Source organism: Protopterus annectens, chromosome 14.part0, assembly GCF_019279795.1.
Source record: "Protopterus annectens isolate FY-2018-M chromosome 14.part0, PAN1.0, whole genome shotgun sequence".
NCBI classification, from domain to species: domain Eukaryota; kingdom Metazoa; phylum Chordata; order Ceratodontiformes; family Protopteridae; genus Protopterus; species Protopterus annectens.
In genome coordinates, this window is record NC_056748.1 from 859,044,265 (window position 1) to 859,065,017 (window position 20,753).

General features: G+C 42.5%; 1 protein-coding gene across 2 annotated transcripts in view; it reads right to left on the reverse strand.

Moving 5' to 3' along the window:
- The window catches only part of SAR1A (secretion associated Ras related GTPase 1A), a 343,486-nt gene that overhangs the window by 292,865 nt on the left and 29,868 nt on the right, over positions 1–20,753 (reverse strand). For both annotated transcript variants that reach the window (XM_044056619.1, XM_044056620.1), the window contains exon 2: positions 7,616–7,690. In XM_044056619.1, the coding sequence (XP_043912554.1) occupies positions 7,616–7,673 (58 nt within the window). In that variant the 5' untranslated portion in view covers positions 7,674–7,690. The remainder of the gene's footprint in view (positions 1–7,615; positions 7,691–20,753) is intronic.

Consider the following 20,753-nt stretch of genomic DNA (forward strand, 5'->3'; position numbering starts at 1 on the left):
AGGGTGAGAGAATAAAGGTGGATCAGTTTTGTATTCTGCAGAAATGGCTGAGGCATTGATTTTGATGGAGGAGAATGAAAGTCCACTGCTTAGCAGCTCAGCTAGATACTGTAGTATTTGAGGTAAATTCAATTTTCCAGGATCCTGGCCCTTTTTCTCATTCCAGACACAAAACAGTTTCCATTTTGCGGAGTAAGCTTTTCTAGTTGACGGCCTTCTGGCCTCCAAAATGACATCCTGCACCTCCTTGGAGAGTAGGGTCTGTTGTGATGCTAAGGAATCTTCCATGCGGCTAGATTGAGAGTTTTTAGCTGGCTGTGAAGAGTTTTGAAGCTGTGCTGAGTCAGGAGAAGAGGCATTAGAGGCAGGGTCCGTGGTGGGGAATGCGTCAGACTCCTCAGGAGTGGGTACCAGTGTTGTCTTGGCCAGTCTGGAGCAATGAGAATCTTCTTTGGTCTGTCTGCTCTGGTTTTCAATAGAACTTTGAGCAGCAGAGGAAGAGGTGGGAAGGCATAAACCGTCATCGATGCCCAACTGAAAGAGAGAGCGTCCACTCTCCAGGCCTTTGGATGAAAAATCCTTGAGCAGAATTTTGTCAATTGGTGATTTTTGTGGGAGGCAAAGAGATCTAAGTCTGGCCTTCCCCATGCTTGGATTATCTCTGTAAAAACTTTTGGAGACAACTTCCATTCGTGTGGATCTGTCATATTTCTGCTTAGGTTGTCTGCCAGCGTGTTTTCCTTGCCTGGCAAGTACTGTGCTTGTAGTTCGATTTGTAAGTCCATGGCCATGTTCCAAAGTGACATGGCCAGTCTGCATAGGGGGTATGAATGTGTTCCTCCCTGTTTATGTACCACATAACTGTGGTGTTGTCCGTTCTTATCAATAGTTGACCTGGTTGCAGAAGGTCTTTGAAAGCTATAATAGCATTTATTACTGCTAGCATTTCCTTTTGATGTGAAGGTGCTTTTCTTTTTGGGACCATTTGCGCCCTGAATGCACCTATCTGTCATGTGCGCCCCCCACGCGTAGTCCTAGGCGTCTGTTGTGATGACTTGATTTGCTTGAGGCTTGCTGAATGGAAGACCTGTGTTTGTTTGGCATGCTTGAGCCCACCACAGAAATTCCTTTTGAAGAAATGGAATTAGTGGTATTATTGTTTCCAAACTGTGGCTGTGTTGAGACCATAGGTTTTTCAGGCACCACTGAAGTTTCCTCATATGCAGCTTTGCACATGGGATTAGTAAGATGCAATATGCCATGAATCCCAGAGCCTGCAGGATTTTCCTTGCAGCCAGCCTGGTGCAATTTGCTAGTGCTCTGAAGTACTGAGTTAGTTGCCCCTGCTTCTCTGGCGTGAGGTAGGCCATCTGGGTGTTTGTGTCCAAGTTGGCACCCAGGAAAATTATTTTCCGAGAAGGTATTAGCCTTGATTTCTTTTTGTTGACTGTGTATCCCAGAGAGTTCAACAACATTATTACACAAGCCAGATGTTTCAGAAGAATGTGCTTGCTGTCCGCTTGGATCAGGCAGTCGTCCAAATAGGGGTATATTTGTATCCCTTGAAGTCTGCAGTAGGCAATTACTGATGCCAGGCATTTCGTGAATACTCTGGGTGCAGTAGATAAGCCAAAGGGCAATGCAGAGAATTGATAATGGGTTGAACCTGCAAGAAATCTGAGGTATCTTCTGCAATTTTGTCTGATTGGGACATGCAGGTATGCCTCCTTGAGGTCCAATGTTACCAGCCAAGACTCCTTGCCCAGCATGGGACGAAGCTGCTGTAGAGTGAGCATCTTGAATTTTGGTACGAGTAGAAATGTGTTTAAGATGGATAGGTCCAAAATAGGTCTCCAATCTTTTCCCTTCCTTGGTACCAGGGATAGTCTGGAATAAAAACCTTGACCTTGTTCGTGCGTAGGTACCTCTTAAATAGCTTTCATGTCTATGAGATCTGTAATTTGCTTTTGTGCCTCTGCCCTTTGATTGTGTGGCAGGTTTGGCATGCCTCTCATTTTTGGAAGGGTGTGAAAATGGAATCTGTAGCCTCTGTTTATAATGTCCAGGATCCATTTGTCTTTTGTGACAATATGCCAATTTTTTTGAAAATAATGCCAGTTTTCCTCCTAAGGGTGCTGCCATTTGAGTCTTGCTTAGCATGCAAAGGGGAAAGTCATTGGGCTTGCTTTCTGAATGGTTGCGAGTTATCCTCACCACCTCTTTGTGTAGGAGCTTGCCATTGTCTGCCTCTAAACGATCCTTGGGATTGTCCTCTGCCCCTCTGGCACCTGTATCTACCTCTTTGGGGTCTGTCCGTGGCTGTAAAGGACCAATTTTTGGAAGGCCAATTTCTACTGAAACGTGGGGGTTGTACCTGTAGAAAATCTTTCACAGTTTGCAGTGATTTAGCCTTTTCCTCCATTTTCCTTAATACCTCCTCAGTATTAGCACCAAATAATACATCCTTTTGTAGGGGGGCATCTAGTAATTTAGCTTTGACATGATCTGGCAAGGTTTGTTCCTTGAGCCAGGCATGTCTACGTATGACTGATCCTGTAACAGCAGCTCTACATGAGGCCTCTAGAGCATCAAAACCACATTGTAAGGTATGCTTACCCACTTGTTCTGCACTATGCATCAAATCCTGCAACTCCTTCAAGTCTGGTTGTTCAGGTTGTGACATTTTACTTTTCAATTGTGATAACAAAAACTGTTGGTATTTTAGCATATAGAACTGACAGTTTAGGGCCCTCATGGTTAAGGTAGCCGAGGTATATACCTTTTTTCCCCACCTTTCTAAGGATCTGGAATCTCTCTCTGAAGGCAATGGATTTTTAGCAGTGGAGGCCTTAATTCCCTTGGGGCCCTGTGAGAAGGTTTCTGGGTCAGCAGCATGGCTTTTGTATAGAAATTGGTGCGAGTCAGGAACCCTGTAGTACCGGTCAGGCTTGACTGGGGCTGGAGGTAGAGAATCCGGGTTAAGGCAGGCCTCCGAGTAAACATCATCTAGTATGTCCAAGACAGGAGGTATAGCCAGAGGGCCTGTACTGAGGTAGCAAGAGAAATTCCCTAAGCCTTTTCTTGGAATCTGAGTAATCTTAGCCTTCCCAGTGGAAGTGTTCCCTTAAGATATGCAAAGTTTCCCCAAATGAGTAATCCTCTGGGGGGGGATACAGAGGGAATGGACTCCTCTGCATCAGAGTCTTCAAAAGGGGAGTAAGAATGTTCCTGATCAGAGTGCACTGAAATAATAGAGCCCTGATCAGAGGAGGGGGATTCTTCCTCCGCTCTGGGCCTTTTGTCCAGGGGGGGGGGGCTGAGAACCCCTGACAAAAAAAAGAGTAATTAAATCCTCAGCCATTTTAAGCATCTGTTTTTTAGGCATGGGGCCTGGAGATGGGCCCTGTGTAGCTGGTCTCTTAGAATGCATGGCTGCTTTAGACTTAGTTAAAGCCTTGATGGAAAAAGAAGAGGAAGGTCTGAAGACACCTCGAGAGGAGGTAGACCTGTCCACATTTTGAGATTCAACGCCAAGAGTGGCTTCGGTATCTGTAGTCGGGGTGTGGGCCGAGAAGCCTGCGACCTCGGGCACAGGAGACACCGCCAATGAAGTGTTGTCGGTAGTCAGGGGCTGTGTAGGCGCCTCGCTGAGAACCGGACCACGTGTAGTCGGCTTTGGCGTGGTGTCGGTAGAGGCCGCAGACCTCGTGTGTCGGTCCTTATCTTTGCTCTTTTTAGACAAAACTGGAGTCCTTGTATCAGACGACATAATATAGTTAAATGTTTTGCCAAAATAATGCTGGGCGAACTCCGCCCGACGCTTAATGGTGCGTTTTGTTGAATGTAGCACAAAAGCGACAGACCGAGACGTCGTGGTCTGGGCCTAAACAAGGAATACAGAGGGAATGGAAATCCTTATGCGGTATTTGCTTCTCACATGAAATACAATTATTAACTGTCTGACATCGGTCTGAGGCAAGAAAAGTTTCCCCAACGGGGTACTTAGCTTTCAAGAAGACTTCGGTTTCAAAATTTTCGTAATTTCAGGAGATGGCCGACTGGCACTTGCGAACTGCTTCTGCTTCGGGCACCGCACGGCAAGAAAGACTGAAGAAAATGGCATCGGCTGGATCCTTTATACCCCTGTCGCACTGACGTCAGGGAAAAAGCGACGACAACAGACGCCGGACCTAGACTTCGGAATTCGGCCGACCGAGGACCCGCCTGAAGGCAGGAGAACCCATCTGTTATGACTGCAGCTGTATGCACGATGAACATCTAGGCTAAGCTATAAAAGGTTGGCAGCAGTATTTAATATTGAAGCACATGGCAGGTACCCTCACAAACAGAAAGTATAAACTATATCAGTAAGCACGGAGAAACTCTGGATCCCTAAATTTCATGGCTAGGAATGCATACAAACAGGGACTCGACTTACCAATGAAGTACAAAAATGCAGGAGAAGATGCAGGCAATCCAAACTTTCCAGAAGTCCCTCCAACGAATGCACTTACAATAAAAAGTAGTTCCACATAGCACCAGCTAGTTTTTATTAGGTTAAGAGTGGGCTGGGCAAGGCAGCGCTGACATCCCAATGTTGGAGGTCCACTGGCTCTTCTACAGAGCATACAAATGAGGCAGTGCTTACATCACTTTGGGGGGAGGAAACGTCCTTGTAACTACAGCAGGAGCTTTGGCAGATGTGACATCATTTGAGAGCCAGCTAGAGGATTTTCAACTTGGTTTTCAAAGTTAGAAGTAAATCAGTATGGAAAGGTACCAAGCCTAAGAGGTAAAACAGTTGAGTGGATTACTTTTTAAAGCTGCGGTTCTGATTTTTTGAGGCTGTATCAACTAACGGGGACTAAAAGAGACAGCAGGTTAAACAATCTGCTTGAATATCCCGTTGTTGTCCTTTAAAGGGAATGTTGTTACCTGGAAAGCAGACACTTGTGGAATTTAAGTTAACCTCTATAGGAAGGTTAACACTTGCCTCTCTTGTTCTAAAAAGAAACCAGTAAATATTTTAACATGAGCCTGCCATTTCAAGATTCTGAAATACAAGGTAGGAGAAAACTTCAGATCTGTCAAAAGGTTTCCCATCCTTGCCAGAAGAAATTAATTTAGCATCAATCTGTTTAGTAAAGGAATACTTAGACGAATATATCACTGCTAGGTCTGATTTGGCATTAGAAAAAAAAACAAGAACGCGATTCTCTGAAGTACTTTGGCCGACTGTCAGGGGTAATATAAACTGAAAACATCCATTAAGGCAGACAGTGAAGGAAAAAGAGCAGTAAAAACCCACTTACACATCCGACTTTTACAGGGAGACGAGGAATTGCATTCGGTTCCCACTGAAAAATCATTTTATTAACAGCCTCAGAATGTGTCAACTCTTCTAGGGAGAAACAAAGAACTTTCATCCTAAATCAGAATCTTCAGCTACAAGAGAACTGACAGATGAAGAAACACCCCTTCTTCATGATAATTTGGGTGGGAGTCATTGACCGACTTGACACCGAAATCTTTTCTATCACCAGGCAGTGAGAATACAATCAGTTAGCAAATATCAGTAACTTTCCCTGACCATAGTTAAGAACATCAGAACAAACATTAAAGTTTCTGCTGCTTTCTTCCTAGCAGAACAGGAGCTCTAGCCCATGAATCAGATTCTCTACTCAGTCTAAGCAGTGTTACCTTCTCCCACTCCTTCAGAGACCAGCAACAGTGGTTCTCTCTTGCCCAAAACGGGCAACACTACAAAGAGAATGTATCCATTTCATGGTCCTTGGTGGTTTCCTGAGGAATTACACCAGAGGGAACAGCAGGGAAAATGCAAGGGACAAAGAAAATAGTTTTGGCCATAGACACAGAGTTGCCAATTCATAGCAGAGGCACTGACTGAGCCAGCCAGACACTTAAGACTCCCTACTAACTGGTTCTCCTATCTGCAAGGATGACAGACTGATAACTGCTCCATTTTCAATACAGGAAAGAAGCTTCACAGGTTGATAGAGGAGCTTAAGCAAGTCAGCAAGCCTTTTGGCATGACAGTCCACAAAGGTAAAAAAGATAAAATTCTGCCCACACACTTATCTTACATTACGATGCAGATTAAGCCCTTTTTTCCCAGTCTCGAAAAAATAATATAGTGGAAGAGTTACAGCAGCAGGGAACTTATCTGACCAGCCTTGGGTGGATCGGTAGCTTACCATCACTTCCATAAAGTCTGCAGAGGTAGATTTCCTTGGTAGCAAGAAAGCTCTGAATCTTTTGGTGCCCATATTGCTTTTTTATAAAACTCTGTTCAAACCACTGTGCACACGCAAGCTTTAAAAGCTAGCTGGGGGTCATATCCTAGGCAAAGATATGACCCCAAAAAGCATAGATCACCTCAACAGCAATCTAAAATGTTGAACATCTTACAGTTCTTACTTTCATATCATCAGCAGCTTTTAAACCAACAGGCTCCTTCTAACATTCTGAACAAAACTTCTATCAGCACTTTAAGAAATTAATCTCCACCAGCTTCTAGTTTACCAAATGAAATTTTAAATTTAATTCGCTTTAACATTTCTGGCAAAATGCTGTTCTCAAAGCACAAGAATGGGACTTCACATTTCCTCTCTTCATTTTAAAACAGTACCAAACCAACTGACTGCTTATTTTTACTTTCCCCATTTTAAATGCCTTTTGCCTTTAAATTTTAAAATTGAGAAAAATTCTACAAAATGGATCAAAAGGCAATGCTTCACTCATGCTTAATAACCATACCTACTACTTTAAACTTTTGCATGAAGTACATTGTTTTGACACTCTTCCAGTCACAACTTACTACTCTACTTTTAATTTCTGCCATATCTGACCTGCATTTCATCTTAAACGAGGACATTTATTGTCTAAGTAGCAGTAATTTCTCTAGCTCTACAAAGACAGCAGCCTTTGATGAAGTAGTCTGTATTTTAATAGTATTCCCATCACTTCGTACTACAAACTGTTTGCTATAACTTGCCACTGTCAATACCAAGTTTAAGTTAGTAAAATAAGCACATACACTAAGCTTTGCACCCTTGTAGACAGCAAACAGCAAGTTCTTTCAAGGTTCACAAATAAATCCTAAACTAAAATCACTGCTAATGCTAATTCTCTTTTCCCTCTTCAAAATTAGCAGAAATTCATCTTCATGGCTTCTACCAAACAATCGCACAGAACACCACACCTTTTCAGAGGAATCCCAACAGCAATGGGGAATGAACTCTCTGATCCAAAGTTTAGTGTTCTAAGTTGCCTTAGAACCAGAGAATTCTAGTGACTGCAAATGGAACATTTTTTTCTGCTGGGAAATCTCAGAATTCTACTGCTGCTCTTCCAAACATTTCCTTCTAAACACACTTGCATATTTAAACCTGTACAGACAGCAACTTACTTGTTCCAGAATAAAATAAAAAATCATTTTCAATTCAGGATAAGCTTCACTTGCATATTACAGCATATCACAGAACAGCTGGTCAAAAACTGCCATATCAGCAATGGAAAAGTGTCTTCACCTGCACACTTTGCAATACCTGTGCGCCCTACCTTGAAATAGCATAAAAATGGAAATGTTTCTTACCTAGAAACTGCAACACACTGCTAAAGCTGTTGTAGATCCAATCAAAGATGAACGACATTTCTGGGCTTCTGTGACCTGCAAGAAAAGAAAAAATCTTAACTTACAAATATGCCTACAGCCTAAACATACTGTTAAATAGCAACGTGGCAGGAGAGGAATCAAAAAACAGGGCAAAACATGCTTAAAGTAAAGCTAAAATCCTCAGAGTAGCAAGCTGCAACCTAACAAAACCACTGTTTTACATATTTGTTGTGTGCATTCTTTCAAAGAAAAACTGTTTCCATATACATTTATTAGCTAACTTATAGAAAGTCATCTGTTTAATTATATGGTCAAGATGTACTCAGTTGCCCAATTAAATCTCTGCAGCATGATATATTACTGAAACAAATTACTTTCCGAGTGTTCATTTTTCACATCCTTGAGTAACTGCTTAGTAAAAAGAAAGACTACGAAAAAAAAGTATAGTTAAGTAGCACTTGCTCATAATAAAAAAAAAAAAAAGTGTTCAAATTCCTTTACGCTGTATTGAATCCAAAACCTCCAAATCCTCCCACACTACAAAAAAAACCCATACAAATAAAAATGTATCCTCTGTTGACAGGGGTCATCTCATTATGCCAGTAGCCCGTTTTCAAGGGAGACGAGAGGTGGTATTTATACTACCCAGAGAAGTTTGGCCATGGGCATCAGGGAACTTTCCCCTACTGCTTTCAATAGGTGCAATGGGATCTTTTATATCCACCTGGGCTACCACCAAACTCAACTAGATAGAACCCTGGTTAAACATATTCAAAGGATGACACTCAGGAGTGCAGCACCACCCCACCATACTGCATCGTAATGGCAGTAATTTATTTACTTGGTGTAATAGAAATCAGAACTTTCTGCACCAAAAAGGTGAGTTTGTTACCAGTTGCACCACTGACATTGCTAATTGCTAGGACTGGAAAATCTTCAGCACTTTCTTGCCCAAAAGATAGTACAGTACTCACCCAGAACTACATAAAAAAAATAACCAAACTATTTCCCAACAATTTCTATACACAAAAGGACAGTGGAGGGTGGGTGCTGCTACTGCAGCAGTGACAAATTCGAACATAAACAGCTGCGGACAAGTGCAACCTGTACAACTGTACCAACCTTTAGGCTATACAGGTTGATTACCAAAACAACCCAGGAGAAGGAAAGATATGGAACTAGGAGACCCTGAAGAATGGTGTGAGCAAAGCCAGTCCTGAAATCAAAAAGAACCCATTTTGTAATGCCTTGGAAAAGATTTATGCAAAGGGCCATGTAAACTGCCTTTAGAACATTTCTGGAAGCCACACCTTTCCAATATGCCACTGAAAATGACAATGCCCTTGTAGAGCAACCCTTGATAGTACCTGTAACTGGTTTACCACAGTGGTCATAACAAAAGACATGGTGCCTTCCTTGTTTATATGTACAACATCACTGTGGTATGGTCTGTAATCAGCTGAAGAGGTCCAGGGGACCACATATAAAGATCAAGACATGGACCATAGCCAGCACCTGACATTTATGTTTGTCTGTCTGTCTCGGGTATTCCATAGGCCTTACAACTTTACTCCCAACAGAAACCACTCCCCAAATAAAACCTTAAGTGTCTGTAGTTACAGACTGACTTGCAGAAAAGGGGAAACCTGGATTTAGTGCCATTAGCCATCTCCATCAAGGTAATTCCTTTTTGACAAAAAAGTCAAAAATTACAATCTGAAATTCCAGAGGATGAAAATGTTGGGTGCAATTTTTTTTTTTAATTTTCCTCATGTGCAATTTGGTGAGAGGAATCATGGAAGTTATGAACCCTAAAATCCAAGTATATTCTCCTGCACAGATCAGGCTGCAGAAACTTGGGAAAGTTTAGATAAAAATCCACCTTCTGTTGTGCAAGAAAAGCTTTTTAAATCAAAGGTGTTCACTGTAAACACAATGCCACCTCCACACACGATAAAGTTACACTTATTACCACGAGTAATTGCCCAGCTTCTGTAGGTAACCCACTGCCAGAATGATAGTTTACAGTATCAAAATGTGGCTGAAAAAAAAAATGGAACTGTGCTTAGAGCTTTATTGACGAGACATAGCCATAATGACTTGAGATGGCTTATGCTACAGGGACAGCAGCATATCATTTTATAGATTAGTACAAAGACATAAGAGGCAAGTGAGAACAGCTGCAGGAAAGGACACCATGGGGAAGAGGACACAGTAAAGGCGAGAAAAGCATGCAGAGGCAAGAGGAGTAGAAAGGAGAAGTGTGAGACATGCAAAGAGAAAAAGGAAGTACGATGAATGAGGGGCAGTAAGGGGATGACGAGATCAGATAAGGAAGGATGCAACAGCTGCAGGATTCATGTAATGTCACCTAAATGAGTACAGCTGTACTTTGGGTGAACGGGTGTTTCCTGGAGAGGTTATCTGAAGTTAATGTACTTTCTGATGTCTTAGAGAGGAATGGAGCCCCATAGTTTAGGTGCTAGGATGGAGAATGCATAGTCAGTGTAATAAAGTTTACTTTTTGAAGTTAGTAGTGCTGGGATGAGATTGACAGATAACCCCAGAGATTATATGTGAGGGTTTTAGCAAAAAGTTTGAGTGAGAGGGGACAAAGCCTAAGAAGGCAGGGCTTTGTGAAGTAGTGATTCTGGGAGGACGCTGGCTTTCAAATGTACTGGAGCCATTTAGCTCTGATGGCAGGTAGGGGTGTTCATTATTGGGGGGAGTTTGTAATAAACTGGCAGGTTTTACTGGAGATGGTTTGTAAGGTGGTGGCATTTTTCTTTGAGGTTGCAGCTTTAATGGGAAGCCCATATTAAAGTTGAGATAAGAGTATTCCTTTGCCTATGTTAGCCTTGGCTGGCTTTGAAAGAAAAGTTGATAGCCAAGCTGTGTTTTTGCAAGTGTTTCAAATGTGTACTTGAAAGTTGAGAGATTGGTCTAGCCAAATATCAAGGTATTTGAAGAATGTGTAGATTTTTATGGTGGTACCGTTAACGTATTTTATAAGGAAGCAGAGTGCTTTGGCTATTTTTAGTTGGTTCCAAATAGCATTGCTTTATTATTTTTTTTTTTTTTTTTGAGGGACTAACTACAAGTTACAAGTCTATTAGCCACAGGTTGAGGATTTGAAGATCTTGCAGCACAGTTTGTATAATACAGTAGGATGTGTTTGACCTGTGGATGACAGAGTCATCTCTATAAAAAAGAATTAGAGATGGAGTATGATCAGATGGAAGTTTGTTGACAAATATAAATATAGAAAAGAGAGATGCTAAAATGGAACCTTGGGAGCCTTTTCAGAGATGGTAGTGCATACTTTCACCCTGAAGGGTCTATTGGTGAAGAAATCTACAAACCAAGGATATGCATCATGGCCAATACCCATTTCAGTTAATTTACCAAATACTAAATTATGGTTAATTAGATCAAAGGCGTTGATGAAGTCATACACTGCTCCCGTCAGTTTGCCTTTGTGCATATTGGATAGGATATCATCTGAGAGGGAATACAGACCTGTTATCGTGCTGCATCTAGACCAGAATCCATACTGCTTCCTAAACAGTAGACTGTATTGATGTAAATAAGCAGGAATTTGGTTAGGAGAAGCCTTTCTAGTATTTTACCTAGAGTGGGAAGTATTGAGATAGGATAGTATTGCAAAACAGTAGTTGGCTTGGGTAGTTTTAGAATAGGAGTCACCACTACAGTTTTCCACGTCAGAGGCATAATCTTAGTTCAAGAAGAGATGGTTTGTGAGAGAGGGTGTTATGCTTAAATGTAATGCAGCCCCTCACACACATGCAGTAGCAACATTTTTACATTGACACTACTTTGCCATGCCAGGGTCCTAGAGTCCCAAAAGCAGCAGCACATCAAGGTGCTGGCCTTAGCCTATGCAGTTTCTCTAGGATCACTGAAATACTAGGCCTGCTGCAAAGCTTATATTAAGGCTTACATGCAGCAGATTAATTTTGTTACCAAAAAGTAGAGCAACATGACAACTCGTTCTGCTACTTCGAAGTCATTCTGCCGCTAAACTTTAAAGGGAAGTCCAGCTACACAAGTAAACTTAACATAACAGTAAACATTTGAATGTTCACATCTGCAGATGCCTACACTATACAAGTTACATCCTGCCAAGGATATAAAAAAAAAGTCATCCAGCTTCCAAAGTTTCAAGGCACATTTTAACCACACAAACCTCCGAGTGGACAGACCGGTTTGGGTGCAAAGCTCCCCAGATCTTTCATGCCAACAGAAAGAGTCAAAAGCCATAACATGACAATGCCATGAAAATAAAGTGATCACACCCTGGCATAAAAAATGCACATAAAAATAAGGGATATGAAGGGAAGGAGTAGCTACTGCAGCAATGATCATTCAGACATCAACCATTAAGGGAAGTTTGCTTACACAACTTACTATGTTCATCATTTGATCACTGCTGTAGCCTTACCATAGCTTAAACTGACTAGGAGGAGAAATGACAGTCCAGGAGCCCCCGGAGAGTGGGGGTAGCAAAGCCCATCTTTGACCTGGAAAAGGAACAGTTTATTTTTTGTTTTAATTTTCCAACTATACATCTTGTATATGGAACTCCCTTCCCAACTCCATTCGCAGTCTCATCCACTAACCACTTTAAGCCATCACTTAAAGCTCATCTAAAATACAAGTGGCTATGTTCCTGTACCAACCCCTCAGGAGTGCTCCAATACATCACAGTATACCCAAAACATAGCCAACTTCTCCCCTGGTGTTTAATCCTTTGTACCTACAAATAGTACTAGCTATGTTCAAGCCTAGGTTTTGTCATCAAGATGCAACAAATTTGTTTGTTTACCTTATACTTTTTGATTATTGTAATGTGTGCATGAAAATTTACTGTTACTCATAGGTAGGTACTAGGCTATCTTCCCGAAGGCATTTATAAGCCTAGCTGGAATGTGTTGGCTTTCACCACCCCCTTAGATTAGTTCCCTGTGCCTCTGTCCAGCAGAGCCATTGAAGTGATCCCTGGGGTAAACTTGGTTTCCCATCCACTCAAGGTTTCTCTTGAAGAGGGTTAGCGAGGAGCTCTGCCTAATGTAGATTGGAATCTTGTTCCAGAGCATGGGAAGTCTCTGGGACAGGTATTTATCCCTCCAGCATGTCCTACTTATTATTGTGGCGAGGTTTAGATCCCTGGAGTGTGCGGCTCGAGGGGATATGGTTCTCTTTAGGTGGAGCATGTCCATCAATTCTGGGTTGGACATGGCCTTGTATGTCAGGCAGAGATCACCTCTGAGTAGGTGGTATGCAAGAGTACAGCTGGAGTTTCTTCAGTCGAGCTGCATAGGGCATCTGCTTGAGGCCAGTGATCCTCTTGGTGAGGTACTTCGGTGGTCTTCCCAATTGTTGCAGGTGTCTTGTAAGGTACATCCCAAATGGGGCATTGTACCCTATGATGGGTCTGATGAGTGATGCATAGAAGGGCCCAATGACCTCTTGATCTGGATGCAAACCCTTTTGTGATTAGGTGGGCCACAGAGGATTTTCTAACCACTTTGGCAATGTGATTATCAAAGGAGAGGTTACCATCTACTTGGGTCCCCAGATCCCTTATTACATCTTCCATACTTAGGGGGCTACCACCTATGTGGTAGTTTGTGGGTACTTTGTTTTTTTTCAAAGGGGATGACTATGCACTTTTTGGCATTTAACTTGAGGCCATGGTTTTGACACCAGGTATCCGTCTTGGTGAGACCTTTTTGGAGGATGTCGGTCAGCTGGAGAGTCAATTATAGCCCCTAGTTTGCAGTAGTCTGCGAACTTGGTCAGCCACAGTCCTCCTGTGCCTCTGAAAAGTATACGCCGAACAGGAGGGGCCCTAGGACTGAACCCTGGGGAACACCACTTGCAATCGGTTTAGAGTAAGACCTAGCTCCCGCAACTCTTACCATGTCGGTTCTGTCCGTGAGCCAGTTGTCAACCCATCTTGTGACGTACGGGTTTATGTTCGGTCTTTTGAGCTAGTCTACAATACCCGAGTGGGGAATGGTGTCGTAGGCCTTTGCAAGGTCTAGGTAGGCTGTGTGGACCACCTTTCCCTCGTCTATAGCCTTGGTAACTGCCTCAAATAAGTCCACCAGGTTAGAAGTATGTAAGAGTGGTACAGGATATGTACGAGGGTAGTGGGACAGCAGTGAGGTCTGCGGTGGGAGTGACAGATGCGTTTAAGGTGGAGCTGGGATTACATCAAGGATCAGCTCTGAGCCCTTTCTTATTTGCAATGGTGATTGACAGGTTGACAGATGAGATCAGACAGGAGTCCCCGTGGACTATGATGTTTGCAGATGACATTGTGATCTGTAGTGAGAGAGTAGGGAACAGGTGGAGGACACCCTGAAGAGGTGGAGATATGCTCTAGAGAGAAGAGGAATGAAGGTCAGCAGGACTAAGACAGAATATGTGTGTGAATGAAAGGCAGGACAGAGGAATGGTGAGGATGCAGGGAGTAGAGGTGGCGAAGGTGGAGGAGTTTAAGTACTTGGGATCAACAGTTCAGAGTAATGGTGAGAGTGTGGAAAAGAGGTGAAGAAGAGAGTACAGGCAGGATGGAGTAGGTGAAGAAGAGTGTCAGGAGTGATTTGTGACAGACAAGTACCAGTAAGAGTGAAAGGGAAGGTCTACAAAAGGGTAGTGAGACCAGCTATGTTATATGGGTTGGAGACAGTGGCACTGAAAAAGGCAAGAGTCACAGCTTGACGTGGCAGATCTGAAGATGTTAAGATTTGCACTGGGTGTGACAAGGATGGACAGGATTAGGAATAAGTATATTAGAGGGTCAGCCCAGGTTTGAAGGTTTGGAGACAAAGCCAGAGAGGCAAGATTACGTTGGTTTGGACATGTGCTGAGGAGGGATGCAGAGTATATTGGGAAAAAGATGCTAAGGATGAAGCTGCCAGGTAACAGGAAAAGAGGGAGGCCTAAGATAAGGTTTGTGGATGTGGTGTGAGGACATGCAGGTGGTTGGTGTGACTAAGCAAGATGCACAGGACAGGAAGAAATGGATCTGCTGTGGCGACCCCCAACAGGAGCAGCCGAAAGAAGATGATCTGCCCTTAAAGCAGAACTGGGTAGGGTCCAGTGTTTGGAGGTTTCCAATGTCTCTGTTAATGAGATCCATGATGATGCGGTCCATAGCTTTCCAGACCAAGCTAGTCAGGCTTATATGCCGATAGTTCCCGAAGGCCATTGTGGCTCCACCTTTGTGGAGTGGAATAACCAATGCTGTGCGACACTCTGTGGGCACGTAACCTGTGGAGAGGTAGAGTTTAAACAAAGTGTGTTTAGGTGAGAGGTTAGTTCATCTGAGCTAGTATAGGATGCAGCCTGGGACACGATCCGGTCCCACTGATGCTGTGTTTTTGGCTTTGGAGAGGGCTGTTTGAGTGCCTGATTTCAGGGGCACTACATTCTTCTGGTATAGTTATGGGCTCTTTTGGGGGCGAGAGGGGGATGAAGTTTGCACAGAACCGGTCTGCCAGGATGTTGGCTATATTGGTCAGTTCAGTGTATTTTGTGCCATTCTTCACTAACTCCCGAGCAGATCTGAGAATTGCCACTCAGATTCTTGACACAGCTAAAAAAGAATGCCTTGTGGTTATATTTGGAGTCCATGGCAATTTTTCTTTCGAAGCTAGACCTGGATGATTTTATGAGGGAACATAGTTTCTTGCGGATACGTCTTCCCTTCTTGGGATTTTACTTTTTCTGTACTAGTTTCCTCCTATTGTATAGCTTGTTTATGGCAGGGGTCCGCCAGACTGGTTTCCTTTTCTTGGAGGAGTGAGTCTTGGTTTTGTTTGGGATAGCACGATCCATGCATTCTTGTAGGTGCATGTAGAGTGCATTAGTAAAGGATTTTGTAGCATGGATAGTGTTATCCTTTAGCATGGGGGCTTTGAAACTCCCCACCTTGGTGTTAAGTAACGTGAAGTTTGCCTTTAAAAAGTTTTTCACGGTGGTTTCTTTGACCAGGGGTGGTGGCGGAATGTGGATATCCAGAGTGATTCGTTTATGGTCAGATCTAACCAGGGAGGTGTTGACCTCTGGTGTGGAACACCAGTCACCCATGTTGGTGATGACCAGGTCCAATATGTTGTCATCTCTGGTGGGGGTGTTGACCAGATGATCCAGGGCGTTTGAGTTTATAAAATTCTAGGAAATGTTGGGCAAGGGAGTTTGTACTGGAGTAGTTCTCCCAGTTAATGTTTGGGTAATTGAAATCACCCAATATCAAGGTGTTTGCTAGGACCTTTACGTTTCCCAGTGTTTCCAGGAATGCAGAGTGGGGTCCTGGGACATGGTGGGTGATCTGTAGCCAGCTATAATTTGAATATTAGTTTTGCCCATTGTTAGTTGCACGTGTATGATCTCTGAAGCATCGTGCTGTGCCACTAACCTGGAGGTGTGGGTATCCTTGATGAACACTGATACTCCCCCGCCTTTTGCATTTCGGCCCGGGTTTTGTGGCCGAAATGTATGGTAAGAGTTGTAGCCTGGTAGTGCTGGGGTGCTCTCTGGAGCATTAAACCAGGTTTCCATTACTGCACATATACAGATTTTCTCCATACTGGAGGAGTGCCTCGAGTGCATGCATTATGAGGTTTAGACTTCTGGCATTGAGTAGCATTACCCTCAGTTTTTTGTTACTTGTGCTACTTACGGCGGTGGGTTTTTCTTTCGAGCCTTGCCTAAAAAAGGCACTATGGGGGTGGCAAGGGCCTTGGCAAGTATTCGAAAGCCTAAGGGTGACAGGTGCAAGCAGTCTCTAGCGAAGCAGTGTGGCTTGCGGAGCATGTTATCCCAGGCTGACAGACACTAGATCCCCTTTGAATGACACCAGAAGCTTAGCCAATTGTTGAAATTGATAATGGTTTCTCTATAGTGCGGTATCATTTTTGGCGAGGGTACTCTGGGTCGGGGTCATACCGGCCTGGGCTACTTGATCAGAGGGCTCCTCCATGTCTCCTCATGTAGTCCAGGGAAGTATGGCTCAGGTCATTCACACCAACATGGACAATGACAGTCATATATGTACTTGTTCTGGAGTGACCAGAGTGCTTGCGTTATGTGGCGGATCCTGGCACCAGACAGGCAGCTAACAGTAACATTTTCCTTGTTCAGCCTAGTGAGTGGGACGTCAGTGTGCCCGACTATATACAGTCAGCTATTACTAGTGTGTTGGGTATGTTATTTTGCCTTGAGGGCTGTAATTGTGTGGCGCACTGGTTTTGTGAAGTATTTGTTTCATGGCTTGTGTTGGGGGTGGAGGCTGCTTGGATGTCTGCTTTGGAGGTCTCTGTTGCGTCTGCAGATTTTTATTTAGAGCCTCAGAGTATGTTTTCATGTATTTGTGTTTTTTGCCGGTGCTGGTTTCATAGGTCTATGCAAGACTGGTGGTGTGATGAAGTAATTCCCTTCTCCTCTTGACTGCCTGGTCCAGTCTTGGATTGAGAGAGCTTAGCCTCCAGTTTGGCTGCATAATTGCATCTCTCGCATGTATTAGAGTTTGGTGGAAGGAGGAGAGGGTTGTGTGTGTACATGAGGCAATTGTAACATTGCCTCAAAATGCCCAGATTCACCAGTTGGACCGGAGAGTACACCTGAAACTGCCCTTTGGACATGCCTGGATAGGTACAGTGAACTGTTTTACTGATTGGCTGGTAAGGTCGACTAGACAGCCTTGACCTTCTCTACAGTATAGGCGGGGGGGGGGGGTCTAGTGCCAAGGTTTATTAGTGCTTGCTATGAATTTTGAGCAAGTGCCGGTATGAGACGTGAATGGTTTGAGTGCTTAAGTTGAAAGATTGTCTAGTTCCAAGGGAAAAATTGAAGAGTAGACTTTGTGGAGCCGGGAATAGTTACACCCTAGCTAACTGGTGCTGCCCGGCATGCAAAACCACGCAAATGTGGGTTTTATAGCAGGGAAATGAGAAATTAGCCCAAAATGGCCAATAAACTACTAATTTCTGGGCTGAAACCACTCCTCCAGGGACAGATAGGCTGCTCAAAGCTCCCTCTCTCAGTGAGCAGAGAAACTTTCTATCCAAGTAAGGTATGGGCAAACATAGAAATTTGTAACACAGCCCTGAATTCAGCACCAACCTGAAAACTGGACTATACTAGCTTAGAAAGGCAGGAAAACAAGTATGTCTTTTTGTTTTCTTTTTTTCAGAAAATAAAGCAGATACAACAAAAAAACACTAACTGTTGTAGGCTACACTCAAGTGTGATAGCCATTTCTGCGCATTTAAAAAGGGAATTAAAACACAAAAACAACTTTGTTAAAGTGCAGGTAGTAAAATAAGTACAATATGTAGCTGAAACAAGCTTTTTAAAATCACAGAAACTAGAAAATCGGCGATTTAGGTGGACTTGGCTAAAGGCAGCAAGAAAATCCAGAAAAATTATACTTAAAAATCACTCCAAAGTCTCTCTTTTGCTGAAGAACTCTGCAGGGCACCAGGCAGGAAGTTGCAGAGCTTTTCTCCCTGGGCCTCTGCTGAAAAAGGACCTGTGTCCAGTCTGACTTTCCCAGTAAACAAATGTTAAATAAATAAAATACAGTACTTTGTAAAAACACGTACACAAGACCAAGTTACTGTTTCAAAAATATTTCTATAATCCACCCCCTTTAAAAGCCATAGATAGAGCTAAGCCCCTGTCTGGAACAGTCTTGTGGTGGTGGGTGTAACATAGTAGAGTTTGACACTGGTTGCCCCCCCCCCCTTTTTTTTTTTTTAAGAAATTAACAGAGCAGATGTTCTGAAAGATTTTGCTCTGTCAACATAGTACTAGCGTGATCTGTGGACATCTTTTCTCCATCAGTTTTAGGTTCTGGAAAGAGGACAGGGAGATAGACAGCTTGGCTTAAAGTAAATGGAAACCGTTTTAATAACCATTCCTTCATATTGTCTCAAGAGAAATCCTGGCTTTGTGGAAAATGAAATAAAGTGAACCTACCATAATAGCTTGCAACTCAGATATTTACTGGTCTGACCTCTGCAAGAGGTGTAAGACTGTTTTCCATGCCGATAACCTCAAGTCAGTCTGATCAGCTGTTTCAAATAAAGCAAGAATTGGTATTTGTAACAAAATTAAGATCCCACATATTTCCTAGGTGACCATATGTAACACTCTTTTCTAAAGCATTTTGATAGAGACCGAACTAAAAACCAGGGCATGCTGGATGGCAGGAACACTCACCATTACATTCCTGGCAGGATAAAACCCATACAGCTTTGGCTACTGCAGCAGTGATCAAATGAACACCAGGAGTCAGTACACACCATTCACCTGTGTAAGCAGATTGCTCCTTGTAGGGACTTCTGAGTAAAATACTGCTTTTGACTCTCTCTCACTCCCTGGACTGGCAGTTGTCTTGTATGCCCTATTTCTGTGACTGGCACAATTACAAAGTTTAACTGCTTATTTCAGCCCATATCAACTACTTTTTTTATATTCAAAAGTCAAATTTACCTGCCTACATTAAGTTTTGCAATGCATTTTAGTAGACAAGATTCTTCCCGATTCTTTGGAGTACCCCTGCTATACGGAGCCTCACTTAACTCTCCATGTATCCTCCCATATCAGCAAATTCCTAACCACATCTGCAAATGATGTCACAACCAATAAGTACACAACAGACCATGCGCTTTCAACCGACAATAACCAAACATGCATACACCCATAAATTGCTTAATGCTTGCACTTAAATGCAAGACAATAAGCTGCTCCCAGACATCTGTCTATCCTATTACACTCTACCATCTAAAGACTACTGGCACATGCAGCACATTACTGTACTGACCCCCCTCAGTTAATGCAGTTCATTCTTCAGTGCCATTCTTTCTAGCATTGTATATCCCAGAAAGCATAAGAGCGTTATGGCAGTCCAGTCTAAGTGATAGACCAAATAGCCTAAGTGACAGACAACTCCACCAGGACTTGTAGTAACAAGACCAGCCCAGCAACTGAATTAGCAGTAAAGAAAAGTTTATTCTTCGCTTTAACTATAAAAGACTCTCAGAACAAAACAGATTCACAACAGTTTATACCAAACTCACATGAAATAAAAAGTTGATCTGATGGGTTAATTTTATCATTCAAGGGAACACTAAAATAAGCTGAAAAGTAAACATGTAAAAAGTGTAAGACTCTCAGAACAAAACAGATTCACAACAGTTTATACCAAACTCACATGAAATAAAAAGTTGATCTGATGGGTTAATTTTATCATTCAAGGGAACACTAAAATAAGCTGAAAAGTAAACATGTAAAAAGTGTAAAAACACCCAATACCACTATTGTTTTATAAAAATACTTCATAAATGAAGAATGTCATGTCTACTTGTTCCTGCCAGACTTCTTAAACTTCCAACCTTTTTGTTTTTCAAAATCCATTTAAGGTTATTAGTATCATTTTATCCAGGGGGCTTATCTGCTCTAGTTTCAAATGCCAAAGTGTCTCGCTTTGCTCAACCATACCCCTATCATTTCCTCTTCCAAGATCCTTTGGCACTTGTTCAAGAATAGGAAACAAACTTTTTGCTCTCCTTGCACAGTAACCTTTGCTCAAGTAAAGCATTATTCAGGTCCTTAACCATTATAGAATACAGATGTTCTTGGATACTTTTTTCTAAACTTGTCATTCCTACATACAGTAGGAACAAACACTAATGCATACAATACTTTCAGTTTTGCAGGTAAAAACACCAGAAATAGCTATAGTTTTCTGGTTCACATTTACAAATGGACCTTCCAAAAACATACATAAAAGCAGAACAAACCCCACATTGGTACATTCCTTTAGTCTTACTATTAGAAAAATTATGCCAATGAGGTAACCTTACAAGAAAAATTTTGTAAAAGTCTTTCAAACTGTAACTACTCCTAAAGGTAAACCTAGGAATAGTCTCCCAAGACTAACAAGGTCTGAATTACCCAGTAAGACACTCCAGTTTCTCTTAATGGAGGAAATACTGGAGCTATCCAAGGTCATATCTAACCAACAAGCTATACTATTGGTCAATTAATTCAACATGCCCTTCCTTCTTTTTGATATTTA